This window comes from Danio aesculapii, chromosome 24 (genome assembly GCF_903798145.1).
Source record: "Danio aesculapii chromosome 24, fDanAes4.1, whole genome shotgun sequence".
Lineage (NCBI taxonomy): Eukaryota > Metazoa > Chordata > Actinopteri > Cypriniformes > Danionidae > Danio > Danio aesculapii.
The window spans coordinates 34,432,755-34,454,246 of record NC_079458.1 but is presented as its reverse complement, the minus strand read 5'-3'; the positions used below and the strand labels follow the sequence as shown (position 1 = coordinate 34,454,246).

The window sequence follows — 21,492 nt, the reverse complement described above, 5'->3', positions numbered from 1 at the left end:
CAGAGATATCTTATCTTCCCTCGTAATCCTATTTGAGTTTGGTCTTCCAGTCAGACCTCAGCTGGGGCACTGGGCCATGGACTGTAAACCTCAGAATAGTCCGGTTGTTGGACAAATAGAGCGGTGAGGATTGGATGCGCAACTGCGTAATGACTTGGGCCAAAGCACTCTACTTGAGTGCAAATGCTTCTGGCTATGAAAAGACCATTTTCTTTGCCATACAAAACTGCTAGAAAGGAATTCATAACATTTCTAGTTAGTGCATTCTTTGCGTTGTACTTTAAGTATGCAAAGCAGAACCGTGCACTGGGAATGTTGGGCGAGCAGTCACTTCAATGTTTATGTGCTTTAAAAAAATGTTGATTACCTCATGTTTCGGATCAAATAGTTTTTTCTTCACATATCTGTTCTTTATTTCCTCTCAGAGAAAAGCTCTGTGCCTTCTGCTACTGTGGAGAAAAGAGTCTCTTGGGTCAGGGAGAGTTAAAACTGTTTGGACCCACGCCTGGTTACGTCCCCCTGCACATCCGGAACCGCCGCGGCAGCTCAGAGAAGGACGACGATTACCATGACGACGACAATGATTTCGATGACAATGACAACAACCGCAGCCCAGTGCATCGTGGGAGTGGCCTGAAAAAGTGAGTTATCTCTGCTGTTGTCTGCGGAAGGTGCTTTGTGTGGATGTTTGTTTTTCTAAACAAGTTTTAAGTGGAATTGGGAAAAGGAATGCAATAAAGATGCAAAATGAACATATGAATTGATTCTGCTGAACATTTTATATTTTATTTTATTTAATTTTATTTAATTTTATTTAATTTTATTTTATTTTATTTTATTTTATTTTATTTTATTTTATTTTATTTTATTTTATTTTATTTTATTTTATGAGAAAACAACATATTTTTATTCAATATATAATAATAATAATAATAATAATAATAATAATAATAATAATAAGTAGAATCATGTCCCTGAGTGGGTTATTGTAATCTTTGAGTAAAAACTGCAGTAAAGATACTGCTTGTAGTACTGTTTGAGAGTCCTCATTTTCTCTGTGTTTAATGTACATGAGTGTGTGTGTGTGTGTGTGCAACAGTTGAATGGGATTGAGGAAAGATAGGTTGTGTTTGTTATTGTGGAGTTGGTTTGGTATAGTTCTGAAGTGTTTTGTTGATGTGGCTTTATGCTGCGATGATTATTGTGGCTGTGTAGAGGGTTAGATTAGGCCTGTCGCAATAGCCAATATATTGACTTATTGTGCAATATATGAAAATGAGCGCAGTTAATTTAAATTTAAGATGATGATGATGATTAGGCTACATAATATAAGCAGTGGTGTGAAGTAACCAATTACAAACACTCAAACTACTGTGAGTAGTTTTTTTCTTCAGAATTTGTAATTTACTAAGTTGTTTTAAAAATGTGTACATTTACTTTGCCTTGAGTACATTTTTAGTGCTGAATCGGTAATTTTACTCCACTACTTCCTTTCTGCCTGCAGTCACTACTTTATTATTTCTTGTCTATGGAGATTAGAAAAATCAGTCCTGTGATTCTTGTCCAATCATATCTTTTAGTCTGTTGTGGAGACTAAAGCCCCCTGTTTAAATAGCAATGACCCCAGTGACCCCACACAGCTGAAACAATGTTGAGTGCTTTGCTAGGCACCATCTCATTAGAATGTCCAGTGTAATTATTCCTAATAATCAAACACACTGCTGCTGTAAACTAGGTTCAGCTTTGTAATTTGTTTAGACATTTGAGCACAATGCTCTGTTATAAACCAAAAGTTCAGGTATTCATTCAGAACAAGAGTACATATATTTGATTTGCTATATATATATATATATATATATATATATATATATATATATATATATATATATATATATATATATATATAATTTATTTATTTATTTATTAATTTAATTAAATTTAATTTTGTTTTAAATTCAATTTCATTTAATTTTAAATTTAATTTAATTATTTATTTATTTTATTTGTTTTTTTTAAACCTTTAGTTTAATTATTTACTCACTCAGACACTAGGGCTGCAACGATTAACTGATTTCACTGTTAACCACGCTTTAATTTGTCTAGTTCATTAATCGTACAGGCTTCTCAACACCGCATGTCTGCATGGAACAAACTGCTGCAGCTAAACAAAGTTATGTCAGCTGTGCGCTAGTTTAAGTTCCAAGCATTTACACCGAGGCTAATGGAGGCACACTGGATTAACTATGACTAAGGCTAATAACTAAGGGCCGTTGACATGTTGTGTCTTTTGCGCGAGCAAGTTCGTTATTTATTTGAATTGTTTTGTGCACATATTGGGAGTGATGCGCACGCGGTGCACACGCAGCACGACGCACCCACACTTTCCAGGTGCATCTGACAAGAACTGTCTTTCATAAACTTTCAAAAACTGAAGTTCATAATATAGTTGATCATAAATGCCTTTGAGACAGAGGTTTAGCAGCAATTGACTACATTTGTTCTCTTTAAAAGGGAAATACTTGGCTAATCTGTAGCTTAGATTTACATTAGACAAATACTATTTATTTATTTATTTATTTATTTATTTATTTATTTATCTATCTATTCATTTATTCATTGTTCTGTCGTTAGTTGAAAGAGAAATGGACTATTGTTTGTTTTTTATTATTATTTTGTGCTGTATTATTTAGTTACAGAGCAGCAATAAATAACACTTTAAAATCTATGGAGTTTTCATGTGATTACTAAACTAGTAGTGTTTTGAATTTAATAAATGCATAATAAACGTGATAACCGTGATTATTGTATAATTATACAACCAAAATCTATAATCATTACATCCCTATCATACACTCAGAGCTATTTTTCATCTAGCTAAAATTGTTTCTAGAATAATTCTTGAATACATTTTTTAAAATTTATTTATTTGTTTATTTATCTATCTATCTATCTATCTATCTATCTATCTGTCTGTCTGTCTGTCTGTCTGTCTGTCTGTCTGTCTGTCTGTCTGTCTGTCTGTCTGTCTGTCTGTCTGTCTGTCTGTCTGTCTGTCTGTCTGTCTATCTATCTGACTGTACTAGTATCTCTTCTTTTTTCTTCGTGTATAAGAGCAGTCTTGATGAAATTGACCATGGTTAGATGACAGATTTATTTCATAATTAGGACAAAAATGTTTCAGTCTTGAAAACAGAGTTGCTTTTCCTAAGCAAAATCTTTAAATGCTCTTGCTTTTCTGGATAGAATCCGATTACTGAAGTTTTGGGTCAAACAGAACTTCTGTTCTCTTCCATTGTGCTTTCTGACAGAGAGGAATGGAGTGCTTTGACCCAAATACGCTGGGAATCGCTAATGAATCCAACACCACAATTCAATTTGGGTCAATTAATTTGGTGCCAAAATTGCCTGATGATTAGTTACTAGATGGAGGGGTTAAAGGAGAAATCCATAAGGGAGAACTCCACCGGCAGGCTTTCACTGAGCTCCACGTGACCTGTTGTTGTTAAAAGTTCCTGTCCGCTGCCACCCTTGAGCTCATTGGATGAGTGCCTAATTTGCTCAGCTCCTCGCTACCAATCAGATGCCTCCCACAGGAATGGTGACGTAATGCTCTCTGTGCCGTCTCTGGCAGGCTGCCAGCAGGCGGTGGATTGTTGAGTTGGAGGCATCTGATTGGGCGGTCTGAGCTGGAACTGTGCCAGTTATTGACAGAGGAGTGAAAACACTAACAGCTCCAAAGAGCGAATGAGGACCTCTGCTTATCATTTAAGGTGGAGACTGTTAAGGTGGATGAAATACAGACTTAACATGTATATATTATCATTAACTCTTATTTATGTTGTCCATGTCCAGAAGAATTTTGTTAATCTTCATAAAATAAGTCAAATAAGGCCAATCCATATTTGTGGAAGAGATTTTTTCACTTATTTCTTAGAATTATTTATTTATTTTTTATATTATATTTTATTAACCCTGTAGATTCGTCAGACCTCTTTTCTTGTAAATGAGCATTTTCTATCAGGCTCTTCTGATTAGGTTCAGCAGTCTCATTTTATAGGTACTGATAAGGTTATTAGCTGGTAAATAAAATAGCTTTTGTTCATATCACTTTAGACAATTCTTTGGTTTTTAACAAGGTAGATTTTCTTTTCAAACGTCTTTCATTTTGAAATTTAGCGTCAAATCCTGCTAAATCCACTTGTGCTGTTTTTGCAAAAACCTCTAAATCCACTTATTGGGACAAATGATTTTATCAAACATAAAACATGTTACACAAACCACCTAAAATTAAGAGGCGGTTCATTCTGCTGTGGCGACCCCAGATAAATTAGAGACTAAGCTGAAGGAAAATGAAATAATGAAATCTGTCAAGTAAGTGCATTAAGTCAGTAACATTAAAGTTGACATTAATAAACTCTCAACAATGTATCGTCATTTCTGATGTTTGGGATTTAGCTTTAATGTAAGTAACAATGTAAACATTGCAAACCTTGTAAACTAAGCGTGTAAGATTCAAATAATGTAGTGTAAAATGTACAACGCAAAACACTGGGATAACTTTTTGAAGTGTGTAAGCATTAAAAAAGGGTGAATGGTCGGCACCAATAGCCTAGAGGTTAGTGCGTCGACACATAGCACCGAGGTGCTCGTGGTGACCTGAGTTCGATTCCCAGCTCGAGGTCCTTTGCTGATCCTTCCCCTCTCTCTGCTCCCAACACTTTCCTGTCTCTAATCTCCACTGTCCTATCAATAAAGGTGAAAACCCCTAAAAAAATTATATATATATATATATATATATATATATATATATATATATATATATATATATATATATATATACTATTTCAACTATTTTGGTGTACTACAAGTAGAACAGAGCAAAACATTGAGACACATCAATATATGTGCAATGTCCATTTATATAAAAAGCTCATCCGACATATAGTATAAAGTCATATAAATAAGGTAAACATTATATTTATTTTTAAAAGTATCTCACATTAGCAAATAAATACAAAGTACTGGGCAAAAAACTAGGATGTTTTTAAACACTTTTAGAAGCTGTCGTTCATCACACTATGATATGTCCATGATAGTGCTGATTGCCTACACAACGAAGCAAATATTAACCCCTTAACCAAACCTTAACCCCAGTATATTTTGTAGCGCATACTCATTGAAAGCATTGATACTGCTTGCCATAATTTCATTCATGCTTCTTACTTCTTATATCTGGATTGAATCTATAAAGTCTTAACTTCTCTTGACAGATGGCTGATTTATATTATATTATAGTTATGTTTATCAGGGGGGTTATCTCAACCAGATTACACTAATGGAACAGAAGCCTATTGTAAAGTACTAATAATATTCATTATATACAATGGCAGCTTAATTAAAAGCTATGATAGAAAGCAAGCAGTGTAGAGCAGAATGCACCTATTTTTGAAAAAAAAATGTGTGTAGGTGCATTGGTTTAAGGTTGGGGTTGGATAACTGCTTGCGTAAAAGGTGTTTCTTCAGATGCTGCTTGAAAAATGTGATCTCAGCAGTTTGTGTAGAGGTTAAGAGCTCATACCAGCAGAGAGGGTTGGTTCTTTGGAGAGTGGCTTTTGACCATTCAGTAGCTGTAGTTGCCAAGAGCGTACACTTGTCGAAGTGAATTTTGGTACGAAGATGCTGTACCAGTGTCAATGTTTATTTCTATAGCACTTTTACAATGTAGATTGTGTTAAAGCAGCTTAACATAGAAGTTCTAGTAAATCAAAACTGTCAGTGCAGTTTTCAGAATTGAAGTTCAGTTTAGTTCAGTTCAGTGTGGTTTAATTTTCTCTGCTGAAAGTCTAAACACTGAAAAGCAAATTCATCGATGTGTTGCTCCACAAGCCCCTAACCAAGCAAGCCAGTGGCAAGGAACAAAACTTCACCAATTAACAAAAGTGAAGGTAAAACCTTGAGAGAAACCAGGCACGACTCTGGCCTGAAATCTGGAGTCAAAATGTGTGATCAAAAATAGATCAGGAGGGGTGCTGCTACCATGTTCTGGATCTTCTTTTTTTTTTAAAGATTTATTTTTGGCCTTTTTGCCTTTATTAAGTGGATAGGACAGTATTACAGACAGGAAGTGAAGTAGGAGAGAGAGAGGGGGTACGGACGGGACATGTCCTCAAGCCGGGATTCGAACTCTGGACGCCCTGAAGTGCTACTGCAGCATATGTCAGCACGCTACCCACTAGGCTATTGCGCCGACATGTTCTGGATCTTCTGATGAGGTTTGGTCATGCTAGCCTAAAATGTGTGGGGAAAAGATCTGTTGGCACCCCAGTAATTAGCTGATGTGACTCAAGGTATACTTCAAATGAATGAACCTTCTGACTAGGGTATTTATCAAATTGCGATTGTTGTGCTCATCTTTTCAAGGAAGCACATTCTGATTTGTAGTAAATCTCCTACTTCTGACACTCCCATGCTATACGAAACAGGGTTGTAAATGTGTCATGCTGCCTGTACCCATGTACTTCTAAACACAACAACGCTGTGAGAGAAGAACGTTTTATAAACATCCGTCAGCCTTCTACAACCTGTCACATATCAGATGAGAAGCACCACAACAGCATACTGCATCTTTACATTGCTTTCTATTTGCCACATACACTGATTAGAACAGTGTTTAGAAGATGTGGTGCAACGTTGTGGCTCTTGTCTGGTGTGGTGTGTGACCCCTATCGAGTCCACGAGTGATTGTAAAGGTGTGGACACATCTTTACCAACTTTGCTACTTGACCCTCCAGTGTATTCATGTTGCTAACTTGGTGTTGTCCTGTTGGATGTTGTTCTCTTGTCTGACCACTGTGGATATGGGATAAGATTCAGTCACTTGTCAAAGAAGGCAGCGTTCCAGAACAGATGGTCTGATTGTGTAAAGGCGGATTTATATTTCTTGGTCGAGTACATGTGGATGGTCCGGCGCAACCTTCACACAGTCGCATACCTTTCGTCGTGGCTGTGGTACACCTCTCAAAGATGTAACTACACACCGTGACAACGCTAAGCACAAGCGTTGTGATAGGTCGGCTTGGTAGTGGTGACAAGTGTGGAAGGGGCCGAAAGCCGCGGGGAGGAGCGAGCCCATTGGATTGATTGTTTAACAAGCATCAAGTCCCATAAAGAAGCTCCAGATGGATGCTTTTGTTTCGTGTTTACTTATTCAATGAGAAAGTTTTAGCCACTTGTACAGAAAGTTAGCATTACACATATTTCCGGTGTAAAACAGCCGCGAAGAAACTTGACACAGAGAAACATAAAAATCTGCTGCCAGTTTTAATGTTATTGAAGAGCTACACAAACAGAACGCAGAAGTATAAATGCAAAGCTACGCACAAATCATGCGTTGTGGATGCCGATCACGACTCAGAAGTATAATTCAGCCTTAAGCCACTCTACGAGTGACTCGCAGCAGCGAAACAAGCGACCGTTCATTCAACAGAGAGTATGTGACTTCCGGCAACCTCTGTCTCCTCGAGCAACATCGACCGTTGGCGACCAGGTGGGCAAGTCAAGCGACAACATTGAGAATTCTTCAACTTTGTGAAAATAAAGAGCCTTTTTTTTTTTTTTTCTTGAGCGACAGCCAATAGCACCAGTAGAGCTCTCGTGATCCTCTCAGCTCGCTCAGAGGCGGATATATTCTCCGTGCTGTAGACATACACAGACCTGCAGGTCGCAACCCAGAGCAACAGGGAGCTAGAAAGTCACTGCTAGAGTGAATGAGGCATTAATCATTACAGATCAATGGCAGCTCAAAGGTGTTGAGGAGCCAAAACGAACTCCCAAATTTTTGCTTTGGTAAGCTGCTTTGAACTGCCAAAATAAACTTTGTTTTGGCCAAATTTTTATTTCAGCCTGTACTTCAATTTCGTTTGAAAGACCATTCCTGTTGATGAGTCCTTAAAAGATCTGCCTATGATGTAAGACTGAAGCCACTAATGAACTGAACCTTTGATGCCAAAGCCAGAAAGGGTGGACAGGAGAATCTGCTGGTTTACAGCGTGAAGGCGACAGACAGGTTCAGTAGAATAAGTAAGGACAGATGATTTGGAGTTCACTCCTGCCAGCCAAGTTGCTGAGTTTCTGCAACAGTCAGCAAGGCGGTCTCTGTGGGGTGTCTGCTTTTGAAGCCAGACCGGTTGTCATCGAATAGGTCATTCAGCGAGAGAGTAGCAGAGAGCTGATTAAACACTAGTCTGTCTGTAGTTTTTGACAGAAACTGAACAGAGGCTCATCAGCTTTTCAATTGCCATTCTGTTTGGTTGATTATTTTATTTTTGTTGATTTATTTTCAACCCAAGCTGCTACAATATATGTAGTCAGAAATACAGTCGTGAATATTGCCAGTGAGGATGATTTGATAATGTAAGTAAGAGCAGGTAGCAATTTTGTTGGGATCTTCTGAAGTAGATGTGAGAGAAACTAATGAATGGGTTGTAGAGCTTTATTCTTTGTGTTGAGAAAGAGAAAGAAGGGTTCGTTGTGCGTGGACGTGGGCTGTGGGTAAGTTGCACAGAGAATTGGTTGCTAAAAGTTGCCACCTAAGTGTTGACATGGCTGTAAGAAGTCGGCAGCAGTCCGGTGAAAGAAGCTGAAGGGGACAGAGTAACTACAAATATTGTCTACCATTAGTTGTTGTTTGTCATTATAGTGGGATTTACATCTTATGATCTGCAACCTTTGACAAATATATCTCTTCAGACGAAGTGTGCAATATACTTCTAAAATTGATTGCGGTACAGTTTGATGTTTATTTCTTGTTACATTAGTAATGTAACTAATAGTAATGTAATTAGTGGCTCTCAAGCCTGTCCCTGGAGACCCCCAACCCTGCACGTTTTACATGCCGTCTTATACAAACAAACCCGATTCAACTCATCTGCTGACTCAGATATTACAAGTCCTGAAATGAGTGTGACCGACAAAGGAGACTTGCAAACTGTGCAGTGTTATGTTACTCCAGGGACTTGGTTAACTGCCATTGTTGCAATAATAAGTTATACAGAATTCTCAAAATTTGTGGGGTAAATGGAATTAAAGCAAACCTTTTTAGTAGTGGATTAGTATCTGTCTTGGATGGATTGTCTGTGCATTCTGGCTTGGTGATGAAGGTGATGCTCTGCATGATGCTGCTTTATAATTTTGCACATTTTTATCTTCCTTTTTGCTTGATAGCAGTGGTACTCCTAACTTCAAAAATTTAGGAGCACCAGCCAAAAATTCTGACTTGAAGCCACTGAAAGTCTTTTATCCACTCTTTGTAAAAGTATAAATGGTGGATTGACATTCATCGCTGATCAGATTTGCTATTATTTGTAACTAATCAAGTTATTTTCATTTTCTCGTCTTCAGCGTAACCTGCACTTGCAAAACCTGCAACTGCTTTAATTGTGTTATTTCAATATATAATATATATATATTTTATATTAATTTTGACGGCACAAATTTTTTAATGCCTACCCATACACCCTACACCCAACCCAGGGGTCACCAATCTCGGTCCTGGAGGGCCGGTGTCCCTGCAGAGTTTAGCTCCAACTTGCCTTAACACACCTGCTGGATGTTTTAAGTATACCTAGTAAGACCTTGATTAGCTTGTTCAGGTGTGTTTGATTAGAGTTGGAGCTAAAATCAGTAGGGCACCGGCCCTCCAGGAACATGTTTGGTGACCCCTGCCCTAACCCAACTGTCACAGTAGTGTAAAAGTATTAAAACTGGTCGCATCGCAACAAATTTTATGCTCTCACACAAATGCTCCCGAAAATATTTTGAGGTCTTATAGGTAAAATTTAGGGTGCATATATGACCAAAAATGGTTGCAATTTCGAGCCCTGTACTATGCATTAAATTTAAAGAATTTAAAACAAAATTGTGAACAAAAGTTCCTTTTTACTAAGTGAATTTGTATTTAATGCAGAGAACAGACAATTCCCAACAGAATACTCTTGCACAATAAAGGAATCATTTGTATGAATCGGAATCAAAAACAATCATTTTGTTCCTCATGATACCCATCCCTAATGTCACTCCTCCTCTGATGTAAGCCTTTTTAAAGAGGAAGTAGCGCAGCAAACAGTTTATTTATATTTATGCAGATGTTCTGGACAGAAGCGGGATTGCATACAGTAGTCTTTCATCCTGTCCCTGCTGCAGCCCACTTCTGGCTGGCCCTCTTCAAACCGGCTCCCTTTTTAAATGTTAATTCCTTTTTTTCCGCTTCTCTGACTCTCTGTGGCTCGCTCTCTCTCAGCACCACATCCAAGAAGCCAGTCATTCCAAACCCCCACCCCCTTTCCGGCTCTCTCTCGTCCTCTCTCTTTCATACTTTGCCTCTAAACAGCCAGTCCTTGTGTTAGAGCCAAGTATGATAACCCTGTACCTCACCATTGTGGAAAGGGCTTCATGGATGTTAGTGTTGCATTGTGGACCTAATTGAAACATGATTATGATGGTAATATCTAGGAATGAATGTGTATAATCTGACATATGAATAGGTAACACCTATCACCTTGAAATATCTTCTTTTTCAGTCTTTAAAGATGGAGCTTAATGTGTCTAATTGCTTCCCTTCTCAGGGTCAGTTCTCCAGACAGCGGGCTGCACTCAACCTCTGCTCCTGGCAGTACAGACCCTGCTGCGGAGGAGCCTGGACGAAAGTTCTGGGATGAACTAGGCCAAATAGGCCTTCCTGATGAAATCAATGTTGCATTTTTATTCGACCCCACTGGTAGGTATCCTTACTTAATGTGCTACTCTTGCATCAAATTCTTTCAATGGCTGATATTTTTATTGTTCTTTTGCGCTTGTAGGCCAGTGTTGTGCTCACTTGCGATGTGCAGCCTGGTCGGAGGGTGTATGCCGTGGAGAGGGACAGTCGCTGCTGTATGTCGACAAAGCAATTGACTCAGGGAGCACAGAGGTAAGTGACACCTGCTGTGTTTGAACATTCTACTGGTGGATTTGTTTGCATTTTCATGCTTTTTTTTAATGCTAGCACTCTATTCACTCAAGTTGGTTTACATTTTACACTTTTATAATTGACCCTTGTGTTCTGTTCCGGATAGTTTCACCCACTCTAGGGTGATTTTTGAGTCTTAATTTGAGCCACAACTTTCTCTGTCTTTCAGCAAATGGAATGATTTTTATTGACAAATCTTATTTTGATACATATTTTAGGGAAATGCTTTGTAAATTTTCAAAAACTCAATACACTCCAGTAAAATTTGTCATTTTTACTGTCGACCATCAGTTGGCACTATTAACCTTTTAGATATGCCTTTGCAAAAAAGGTTTCTGGCTTTTATATGGAGTAAAACCTCCAACTATAGTGTGCACGCTTAAATACACTTACAGTGGCCCAAGCCCAATTCTCCCCCTTAGCCATTTCCTTTACCTCTGTCCGAATTCTCTTTAGCTTGAAGGTGTAGGGCTAAGGGGAAGGGCTAGATAGCCTATAGGGATTTTTTTAGGCCTACACTCGAAAGAGGTACGAAATTTTCCAGAATACGCCATCTACAACAGCAGCATGGCTGCACACGGAAGTCAGTAGATGCACAAATTAATATTCATTTTTTTTTGTCATTATTATGAAGTTTTACAACAAACAAGCATATGTTTTAATACATTTACAACAGCATTTGTGTTTTACCATCATGCTTTGAAAGAAAACGAAGAAGAAAAAAAAACGTTAAATCTATAACCACAATAATAACCTAACTGGAATAACTACAGCAATCGCCATCATTGATTTCGTATGAAGTACGAGCTCGCGATGACAAATGATGATGTGTGCCGGTGTTATAGTGGTGTCCCATTTCTTAGGGGTAAAATTTGAAGCCCTTCCCCTTTTTCACTCAAGGGCCAAGGGGAAGGAAAAGTGGCAGGGGTACAAAAATAGAATTGAGATTGGGTCTTAAATTGGCCACGACTTTCTCTGTGTTTCAACAAATGGAATGATTTTTGGTGACAAATCTTATTTTGACCCATATTTTGAGAAAATGCTTTGAATCTTTTCAAAAACTCAATAGACTCTGGTAAAATTTGTCATTTTTACTGTTAATCATCACTTGGCTCCATTACCCCTTTAAATAGGCTTGTGAAAAAAAAAAGTTTCTGGCTTGTATATGTTATATATAAAACAACAAATTATAGCGCATGTTTTCACTCGCTATGTTTTCTATCTTCCGAGAGCTGAGGTACTTATTTTGATTTTCTCAGATGTATCAAGGAAAGTGTGCAAAGGTCTCTTACACATATACACTCTACATTTCATATAAAAGCCAGAAAGTAAGCTTTTTTTTGCACTGCAACTGATGATCGACAGTAAAAATGACAAATTTACCTTCTCCCAACAGAAAAAACAACCAACAATCAAGGGAAAACAACCAACAATCAAGAATGCATGATTATATGGTGTCAAGGCTTTATAATCAATAAATGTTGTTATAATGGAAATGAAGAACAGGCTAAAACAGCCACCAACATAACGAAAGGGTACTAAATTTGATCAAAACACAAGGGTTAAAAGGTTAGGTTACCTAAAAATCTAAATTATTTAATTACTCTCTCTCATGTCACTGCCGTTTGTCTTCAGAACATAAATTAAGATATTTTGGATCAAATCCAAGAGATCTCTGACCCCTCACAGCAATGGTCCAGAGGTTCAAAGTCCAGAAAAGGAACCAAAAGTGTTCCATGTGACTTTTTAGTGCTTCAACTGTAATCATACATTTGTGTGTATATATACAGTTGAAGTCAGAATTATTAGCCATTATTATTAGGCTAATTTTCACATTATTTCTGATAATAATTTTTCCTTCTAGAGAAAGTCTTATTTGTTTTATTTTGGTTAGAATAAAAACAGTTTTTAATTTTTTATGAACCATTTTAAGATCAAAATTATTAGTCCCTTTAAGCAAAATTTTTTTTCGACTTTCTATAGATCAAACCATTGTTATACAATAACTTGCCTAATCACTATAAACTGCCTAGTTAACCTAATTAACCCAGTTAAGCCTTTAAATGTCATTTTAAGCTGTATAGAAGAGTCTTGAAAAATATCTAGTCAAATATTATTTACTGTCATCATGGCAAAGATAAAATAAATCAGTTATTAGAGATGAGTTATTAAAACTATCATGTTTAGAAATGTGTTGAAAAAAATCTTCTCTCCATTAAACAGAAATTGGGGGAAAAAAATTAACAGAGGGGCTAATAATTCAGGGGGGCTAATAATTCTGACCTCAACTGTATATGTATAGACTTAGTTCATCTTTGACTTCTCGTCCACATCAGATCAGTGTGTGTTACTATGGTCATTACAGTGCTTGTGAGTTAAACCTGATTTACTCGTCGGCGCCAGTGGTGTATTGGTTAGTGCTTCAACACATGCACTGCGGTGCTCAGGGCGACCCGAGTTCGATTCCTGCCTCGTGGTCCTATGCCGATCCTTCCCCTCTCTCTGCTCCCCATGCTTTCCTGTCAATAAACTCTACTGTCCTATACTATAAAGGTGAAAACCCCCAAAAATAATTATATAAAAAAAAAAACTGATTTACTCTTCTGCTTCGAGTGATTGGCGTAGCCCATGGCACATGTTGTGTGTAGCCCACGCTATTGGTAGCATTTATATTGCTATTTATATTGCTATATATGCTATTACAGTGGGGTCTCTATGGTTCACTTCGTTGAGTTTTTTTGCCAGTGTTTTGGTATTACGCTGGAAAGGCATGAGATTCAACTGTAGAAATAGCTCAAGCTCACGCTCATTCATGGAAGAAAGAGAACCAGCGAAAGTTCAGCATCTTTAATCAAAGTAAACAGAAACAAAGGATCCATCTCGTGCTCCTCCATGGGACTCCATGCTTGTTAAACCCTCCGGCCACTGACCTCGCTTGGATACACCGCCACCCACTCTACCAAGTCAAACCAAGGTGCACATCGAGGTATGGTGAAGGGTATGCAGGTGTACTGCTGTCTATGGAGGGTGAGAGAGCTCTTGGATTTCATCTAAAACATCTTCGCTTGTGTTCAGAAGATGAACAAAGATTTCAGGGCATCGGAATGACTTAAGGGTGATCAATTAATAACAGAATATTCATTTTTGGGTGAACTCGACCTTCAAGACTGCAGCGTGCTGTTTGTTTATGAGTTGGTTATTCAGTAACATAGTTATGCCATTGTTTGTTTCTGTGGACATGTGGGTTGAATTTGGCATCCCTTCACAGAGCTTCGAGTTCAGCGTCAAAAGACTATTAGTGGAGTTGAGCGAGTCTGTGTTTGCACCAATTTGTGTTTTGAATGCAGTCGCAAATTCGTGCTATAACTTTCCCTGCGAGTAATTTCTGCTAAGGAATGGCAAATGCGCACACTGTTGATTAAGTATTCAGAGTTAATCATGAATGGGGTTATTATTGGCAGTGGAAGAGACTGGAGAGGTTGTGTCGGTCCCCTGGTCTTTAAAATATTTTCTAATTAGGAGTGGAGCAGTTCAGAACCGCCACAGCCGTCTCACTTGTGCAACTCCACTAATTAACACAATGCAATGTGGCAGGCGCAGGGGCGCAGAACCCGGTCAGGGAAAGCACATTATGAGTAATTAATTTTTATATCAGCCTGCTCTCTTCACCTGGGATAGGATTATTGAGGAAAAATACATAACATACATAGCATGTGAATGTTTGCTATGTACAATAAATTAATCCTCAGACCAGATCGTTCAACAATGAAAATAGAAACCTAAGCTTTTTTTGAGTATTGCATTGTAAAATGCTGGGTTCCACACAATCCCTTCATATCCTCCCAACGCAAATCTATTAAGTAGCTTTGTGGTTTTTACAAATTTAGGTTGATTGAACATAAAACAATCTAGCGGTCCCAAAAAAACCCTCAATAACGTGTTGTTTGAGCTTATTTTAAATAGGTAGTTGGAACAAAAAGTGTAAGTAATATTTTGAGTGTGTGCTCTGTGTTTTCTGTGAGGCGGGAACATTTTTGTAAATTGTACATTTTGTTTCTTCAGTTTTATTTTTTCTGATTGGTCTGGCATATTTTTACTTTTCAATAGAAATCAGTAATGAGCCAGTACGGACAGTTGTTGACCAAAATAATTCATGAATCATGAATCAACTTTATATCGCACTTTGTTTTCCCGCACTTTATATCCAAATGCCACAGTGAGCATTAGAGTAGTTGCTCTGCAGTTTATCCTATTCAGCAGTTTTATCACATTCATTTAGAGGCTGTTCAGTAATCCAATGGACTTTGAATGTTTTGTTATTGTTTGCCAGACAGCAGAGGAGAGAACAGTATATATTTACCCGTATGACTGACCTTGTAGACATGATCCTCTATTTGACTTGGTGTTTAGTAGATCACAGCCAGTCTACAAGCTCTTAGTACTGCTATGTTAATTATGATATAAAAAAATGCATAAAGATTTGTTACATTTCATATAGTAATATTTTAATACAATCGACTGTACAAACAAATCAAATTAATTAACATGTAAATGCCTCCACAGTTCAGCTGGAGCACCAAAACAAGACAAAAACACAAATATTAAAGTAATTGAAAAAATAATTAAATAGAGAATAAAAATGTACAAAATTGACAAATGTATGTACAAGTACACTCACTGGTCACTTTATTAGGTACACCTTTCTAGCACCGGGTTGCCTTCGGATCTGCCTTAATCCTTTGTGACATAGATTCAACAAGGTAATGGAAATATTCCTCAGAGATTTTGGTCCATATTGACATGATAGCATCACGCAGCTGCTGCAGATTTGTCAGCTGTACATCCATGACATGAATCTCCCGTTCCACTACATCCCAAAGGTGCTCTATTGGGTTGAGATCTATAGGATTAAGCACCCGGTGTGGTCTTCTGTTGCTGTAGCCCATCCGCCTCAAGGTGCGACGTGTTGGGCACTCAGAGATGCTTATTTGAGTTACTGTTGCCTTTCTATCAGCTCAAACCAGTCTGGCCATTCTCCTCTGGCATCAACAAGGCATTTGCGCCCACAGAACTGCAGCTCACTGAATATTTTCTCTTTTCTGACCATTTTCTGTAAAGCCTAGAGATGGCTGTGCGTGAAAAATCCCATTAGATTAGCAGTTTCTGAAATATTCAGACCTGCCCGTCTGGCACCAACAAGCATGCCACATTCAAAGTCACTGAAATCACCTTTCTTCCCCATTCTGATGCTCGGTTTGAATTAGAATTTTGCGGTAACGAGCAGTTGGACAGGTGTACCTAATAAAGTGGCCAGTGAGTGTGTATATTATTATGCACCATATTTAATGTACAGCTATATTATTTGCAAATTGAAATGCAAATTAATTATGTGGTTAAATGAATGCGTGTATATGTGTGCACAAACATTTATTTATACACATTTACCACTTTAGACAACAGAACAGTTAAAGCTGGTATAAATGAGACATGTGCACAGTCAAATTTGTGAATTTTGTTCAGGTTTATAAATCAATTGACTTTCTCAAAATGGAATCACTGCCTGGCCAAGACAAACCAGTCGACACACAGTACAGCACACTCATCCAACACTTTACTGCATCTTTCATCACTGGCCTGCTCTGTTTGGAATGCTGCCATTATGCCTCTTTGCATATAGGATTTCAAGGAGGGAAAGCTGTTCTACTTTATAATATTGTCCTTGGAGTCTTGGCAGCAATAATGTATCAGCTGTAAACTTTTTCACCCCGCGAAGGAGATGTCTGAGGGGATGGCTTCTATTTAATATATTATTGGAGGCATGGAATAGAGCGATGAGATTCTCAACACCCACCCAGCCCTGAGATTGGACAGCATGGCCATAGAGTTCTCTATATGGCTGTCCTTCAGAGTGATTCAGAAAAGGCATTGTGGGTAGAAGCTGCTGTCAGCCCCAGTGGACTCACCGCTTGGCCGATAATTGCTTAAAGCTCAGTGTTAAAAGGTATTTGCAGATTGTTGCGTTTGGGCCTTAAGCCAAGGATTTTTTTTTTTAAAGCACGAGAGAACTAGAGAGACTGCTGACTAGAGAGATTTTTAGTTTAGGGCTGTTTTCTCAGGCCCTGGCATCCTCTATTATTCAAAGTGTGAGTGCTTTTTTTTTCCATAGTGGTGATTAAAATGTCTGGACAGTCCTTATTTTGAATGGCATTTACCTTGATCCTGAATGTTTTTCTAGATGTAGTCGAAAGGTTGAAAAAATACATGCTGAATGAGGGGGAAGTGTATTGAGCAAATGGGCTTGTGAGAGGAACAGCATGTTATGACAACCTTGCGGTTCAGGGTTTGTAGTTTTGTACTATTCTTGCAAGCCTGTACTGCAAGAGAGATGCAGTTAGCATATCGAAACTTTTAGCTAGGGTTTAAAGATTAATCGAAGATGATTTTCATGCGTATTTGCCTGTAAAGCATATTCTAGTAAACCTCCAGCACTTTCGTTATTTGGAGCTCCATTTACTACACAGAGCCATGGAATGCTGATTATAAGCTATGCAAAACATCGGTTTTAAAATTGATTTAAGTTGATTAAATCGAACAATAATGACATCGAAATAATTATTCTGCTGGAATCAGCTTGCAGAAATGATCAGATGTGCTCCAACATTAAGCACATTCAAATCAAGACTGAAAACACATCTGTTTAGCTGTGCCTTTACTGAATGAGCACTGTGCTACGTATGACAGATCGCACTATAATGTTATTTCTTTTTCATTCTTTTATAATCTGTTTCAACACATTTTAATCTGTTTTTATCTTATTTTAATCAATTTTATTTTCTTGTATTACTTTCTTATATTCCTGTTTATGTAAAGCACTTTGAATTACCATTGTGTATGAAATGTGCTATATAAATAAACTTGCCTTGCCTTATTTATGTTTTAAAAACACTTTAAAAGCATTACAATTATCATTTTACATTTGTGTTTTAATTTTTTTTTTATTTTAAATATTGTATAAAACAGTTTTTATTTAAGCAGTTCACTTGCATGTTTACCATCTTTAAAATAAATACTGTAATATATATTAGCTTTTTATCGACCTTTAGCAACTATACTCTCTAAAATATCTGCCCCCAAACAATAATACACTGATTGTTAAAACTGCAAGCAGCGATGACACGGACTTCACACCCGGGCTTACTGCTGCCCGGTGGCCTTAGGATGACAGAGAATAGTGGACAATAAAAATTTAAGTTGATAAATGTGAACAAAAAAAAAAGAGAAAATCACTGAATTATGTTAGACGTCCTTCTGTCAGCAGGTGGCGCTATGACTGTTACTCAATATTTGCATGTAGAAGTCTTCCGGAGAGGAATCTCATCAAATGTGAGTTTTTAGGCAGATTGGACATTGTGTCGCTGAGTTATAAGTACTTCCTCCCCCATGGCGATACACTGAACGGTCAGTCCGCAACGGACACACACTTTGGCGAAATCTCTAGACCTTCACAATTTAACACCTCAAAGAACTTTGGATTAGATTGACATAACTTGGTTTTGATCTGATAAAATGTCTAGTAGAAGTTTGTTACAGTGTAAAACGTGTCATTTCCGGTCGTCAGACGGTGGTGGTATGACGGTAACTGGATCAGGTCAGGACTGTTATCAAACGTGTGATTTTGTGAGGCTGATTGGACAATGCATGCTTGAGTTATAATAACTTCCTGTTTCGTGATAAACAATATAACAATATAACGCCCTTCGACCAAAAACTCTAGATCTTCGCAATTGAACATCTCCAAAGCCTTTTTATAACAATAGCCAGATTTGGTTTTGATCTGATAAAATCCCTAGGATGAGTTGGTTGAAGTACGCCAGGAAATGACTAAAAACTGCGCTTAAAAAAAAATAAATAAAAAAAATAAAAGAGGAAGTTGAAGGTATCCTACTTCCTGTTGGGTTGCGGGTTTTACTCCAATAGACTTTTTTGTAGGTATTGGCATGTTTGATGTGTGTGCCAATCTTCATATGTGTGCTTTAAACAGAGTTCACAGGGCACTTCGTTGATTGTTTATAGGTGGCGCTGTTGAGCCAATTTGCCACAACCACTTCTGAAACCCATAGCAAATGTACATTTCTGCCACTCCTGGTGTGTTTGCACAGTTTTTGTGCATGGTCAAACCCTCAAAAATTCATTCTGGAGCAATTCCAATAGCCGGTGCTTGCTGTATATGTTAAAACATTGTCGGTGTATCTAAAGAAAGCCTTAAAGAGTAAAACAACGTATAAATGTGAACAATTAATCCATTGAGGAGTCATTTTGGAGCTGTGTAAGCCACACAGTCACATCTACACGTCTGATAGCAATGTCTGAAGTACTGAACAAAGACTACGGCCCTAATATTTATGCATCTGTATTGGTTTTTATAGTGCTGTGCATACTGTAAGCGCCTTGGAGCATCCATAAAGTGCTGTGAGGAGAGCTGCGGGCGCTCTTTTCATTACCCCTGTGCAGCTGCTGCCGGAACCTTCCAGGACATAAAGACATACACTCTCCTGTGCCCGGATCACATCCAACAAGCCCTCGTCCGATGTGAGTTTCACTGTTGTTATTATTTTCACTATTGTTAATATTTAAAGTGTCATATTATTTAATAATTTTGTATTATTTTAAGTGGCTCAAAATTGATCTCATTTATAGCACAGCTAATATGACATTGCACTGCATACTCTCCAGTCCTGGCAGCCAGTCACCATTCAAAAATAAAGCATTTACCTCGTATCTCATGGTGTTGCATCAACTTTTCAAGCCGGAAGAACCAAAATGCTCAGAAAAACAACCAATTTTTACTTCCTAAGAAAATGTGTGCGTATCCTCATACTCTTTTCAGCAATGTGTGACCTATAGAAATAAATTATTCTGAAAGTCACAGTGTTAACATAAATATGTCAACACTTTTATAGACAAATTAAGTCAAATGTATAGTATAAACAAATGACTTAATACTTAATTTTAAACCCTCTGATCTTCTGTCATCTTTTTATCAATGATATACTTTTTGTTTAGTGCAGAGGCGCCCAAAATTGGCCCATGGTAACCTTTGGTTTGGCCCACCATCCTATCTGAAAAGAAAGGGAGAATGATGGGGAGTTAATTGGTTGGAATTCCTTTGACAGAGATTGCCATTTTAAATTTAAAGTAACCTTTAGTTTGTTTAATTGAGAAGCTACCAAAAAAAAGAATGTTTCTATTAAATGTTGTAAATAAATCAGACTTTTAAAATGTAAATAATGCCAGTTGACAGATAGAGGACAATGCACAAGACATTAGTGAGCAAAGAAAATGCAGGAGCAGCTTGACTAGTGTATTGAGCATTGAAATTCATTGTGTTTTAAATGGGATTGTTTATGCTTTTACTTTAATAAGCTCATCATAAACGTTAAAAATGATACTGCATCAGTAATTAATATATTTTAAAGGGACATTTTCTAGTTATTTATAAATATTAGCAAATAAATTAGGAAATTACCCATGGCAAATTGAATGTAATACGGTTTGGTACATTTAACTTCGACCCACAGCCCTCAGTCATGTTTGGTTTTGGCCCTTTATAAGAAAAAGTGGTAACACTATATTTTGATGTCCATTTGAGTATTAGTACTGTCTGCTTAATATCTGTTGATATGCTCCATCAACAGACATTTAACTGATTATAAGAAACTTTGTATGTACATGTACATATATATGTGTATGTGTATGTGTATATATATATATATATATATATATATATATATATATATATATATATATATATATATATATATATATATAAAATGTAAAACGGGGCTAATAATTCAGGGGGGCTAATAATTCTAACTTCAACTGTGTGTATATATATATATATATATATATATATATATATATATATATATATATATATATATATATACTCTTCCTTTGTCTCTCTTTTCAGCGAAAGATGGTGTGAAGTGTCTGGTGTATATATATATATAGAATGTAAAACAGGGGGCTAATAATTCAGGGGGGCTAATAATTCTGACTTCAACTTTGTATATATATATATATATATATATATATATATATATATATATATATATATACTCTTCCTTTGTCTCTCTTTTTAGCGAAAGATGGTGTGAAGTGTCTGGTGTGTGACAGTTCTGGAGACTTACTCGATCAGCTCTTTTGCTGCACATGTGGTCAGCATTACCATGGGACCTGTCTGGATGTCACTGTCACCCCGCTGAAGAGGGCTGGCTGGCAGTGTCCGGAGTGCAAAGTTTGCCTCTCATGCAAGTGAGTAACCAATTTTATTGGACCTTAACTAGTCACTCATCTTTCATTAAATTCTATAATTTTTTTTCAGCAGATTTTAGCGTTTTTGGCAGACATTCTAATTTGAAAATAATTTTTTAAATAATTTGGAGCCCTAAATTAGCTTAGTGTGTATTTCAAACATACTCTCATTA

General features: G+C 37.3%; 1 protein-coding gene across 8 annotated transcripts in view; it reads left to right on the top strand.

Annotated features, from left to right (window-relative positions):
- Positions 1–21,492, top strand: part of kmt2ca (lysine (K)-specific methyltransferase 2Ca) — a 207,892-nt gene that overhangs the window by 72,947 nt on the left and 113,453 nt on the right. For all 8 annotated transcript variants that reach the window (XM_056450456.1, XM_056450455.1, XM_056450453.1 and 5 more), the window contains exons 5-9: positions 426–641; positions 10,623–10,774; positions 10,857–10,966; positions 19,432–19,594; positions 21,148–21,319. In XM_056450456.1, coding sequence (XP_056306431.1) covers positions 426–641; positions 10,623–10,774; positions 10,857–10,966; positions 19,432–19,594; positions 21,148–21,319 — 813 coding nt within the window. The remainder of the gene's footprint in view (positions 1–425; positions 642–10,622; positions 10,775–10,856; positions 10,967–19,431; positions 19,595–21,147; positions 21,320–21,492) is intronic.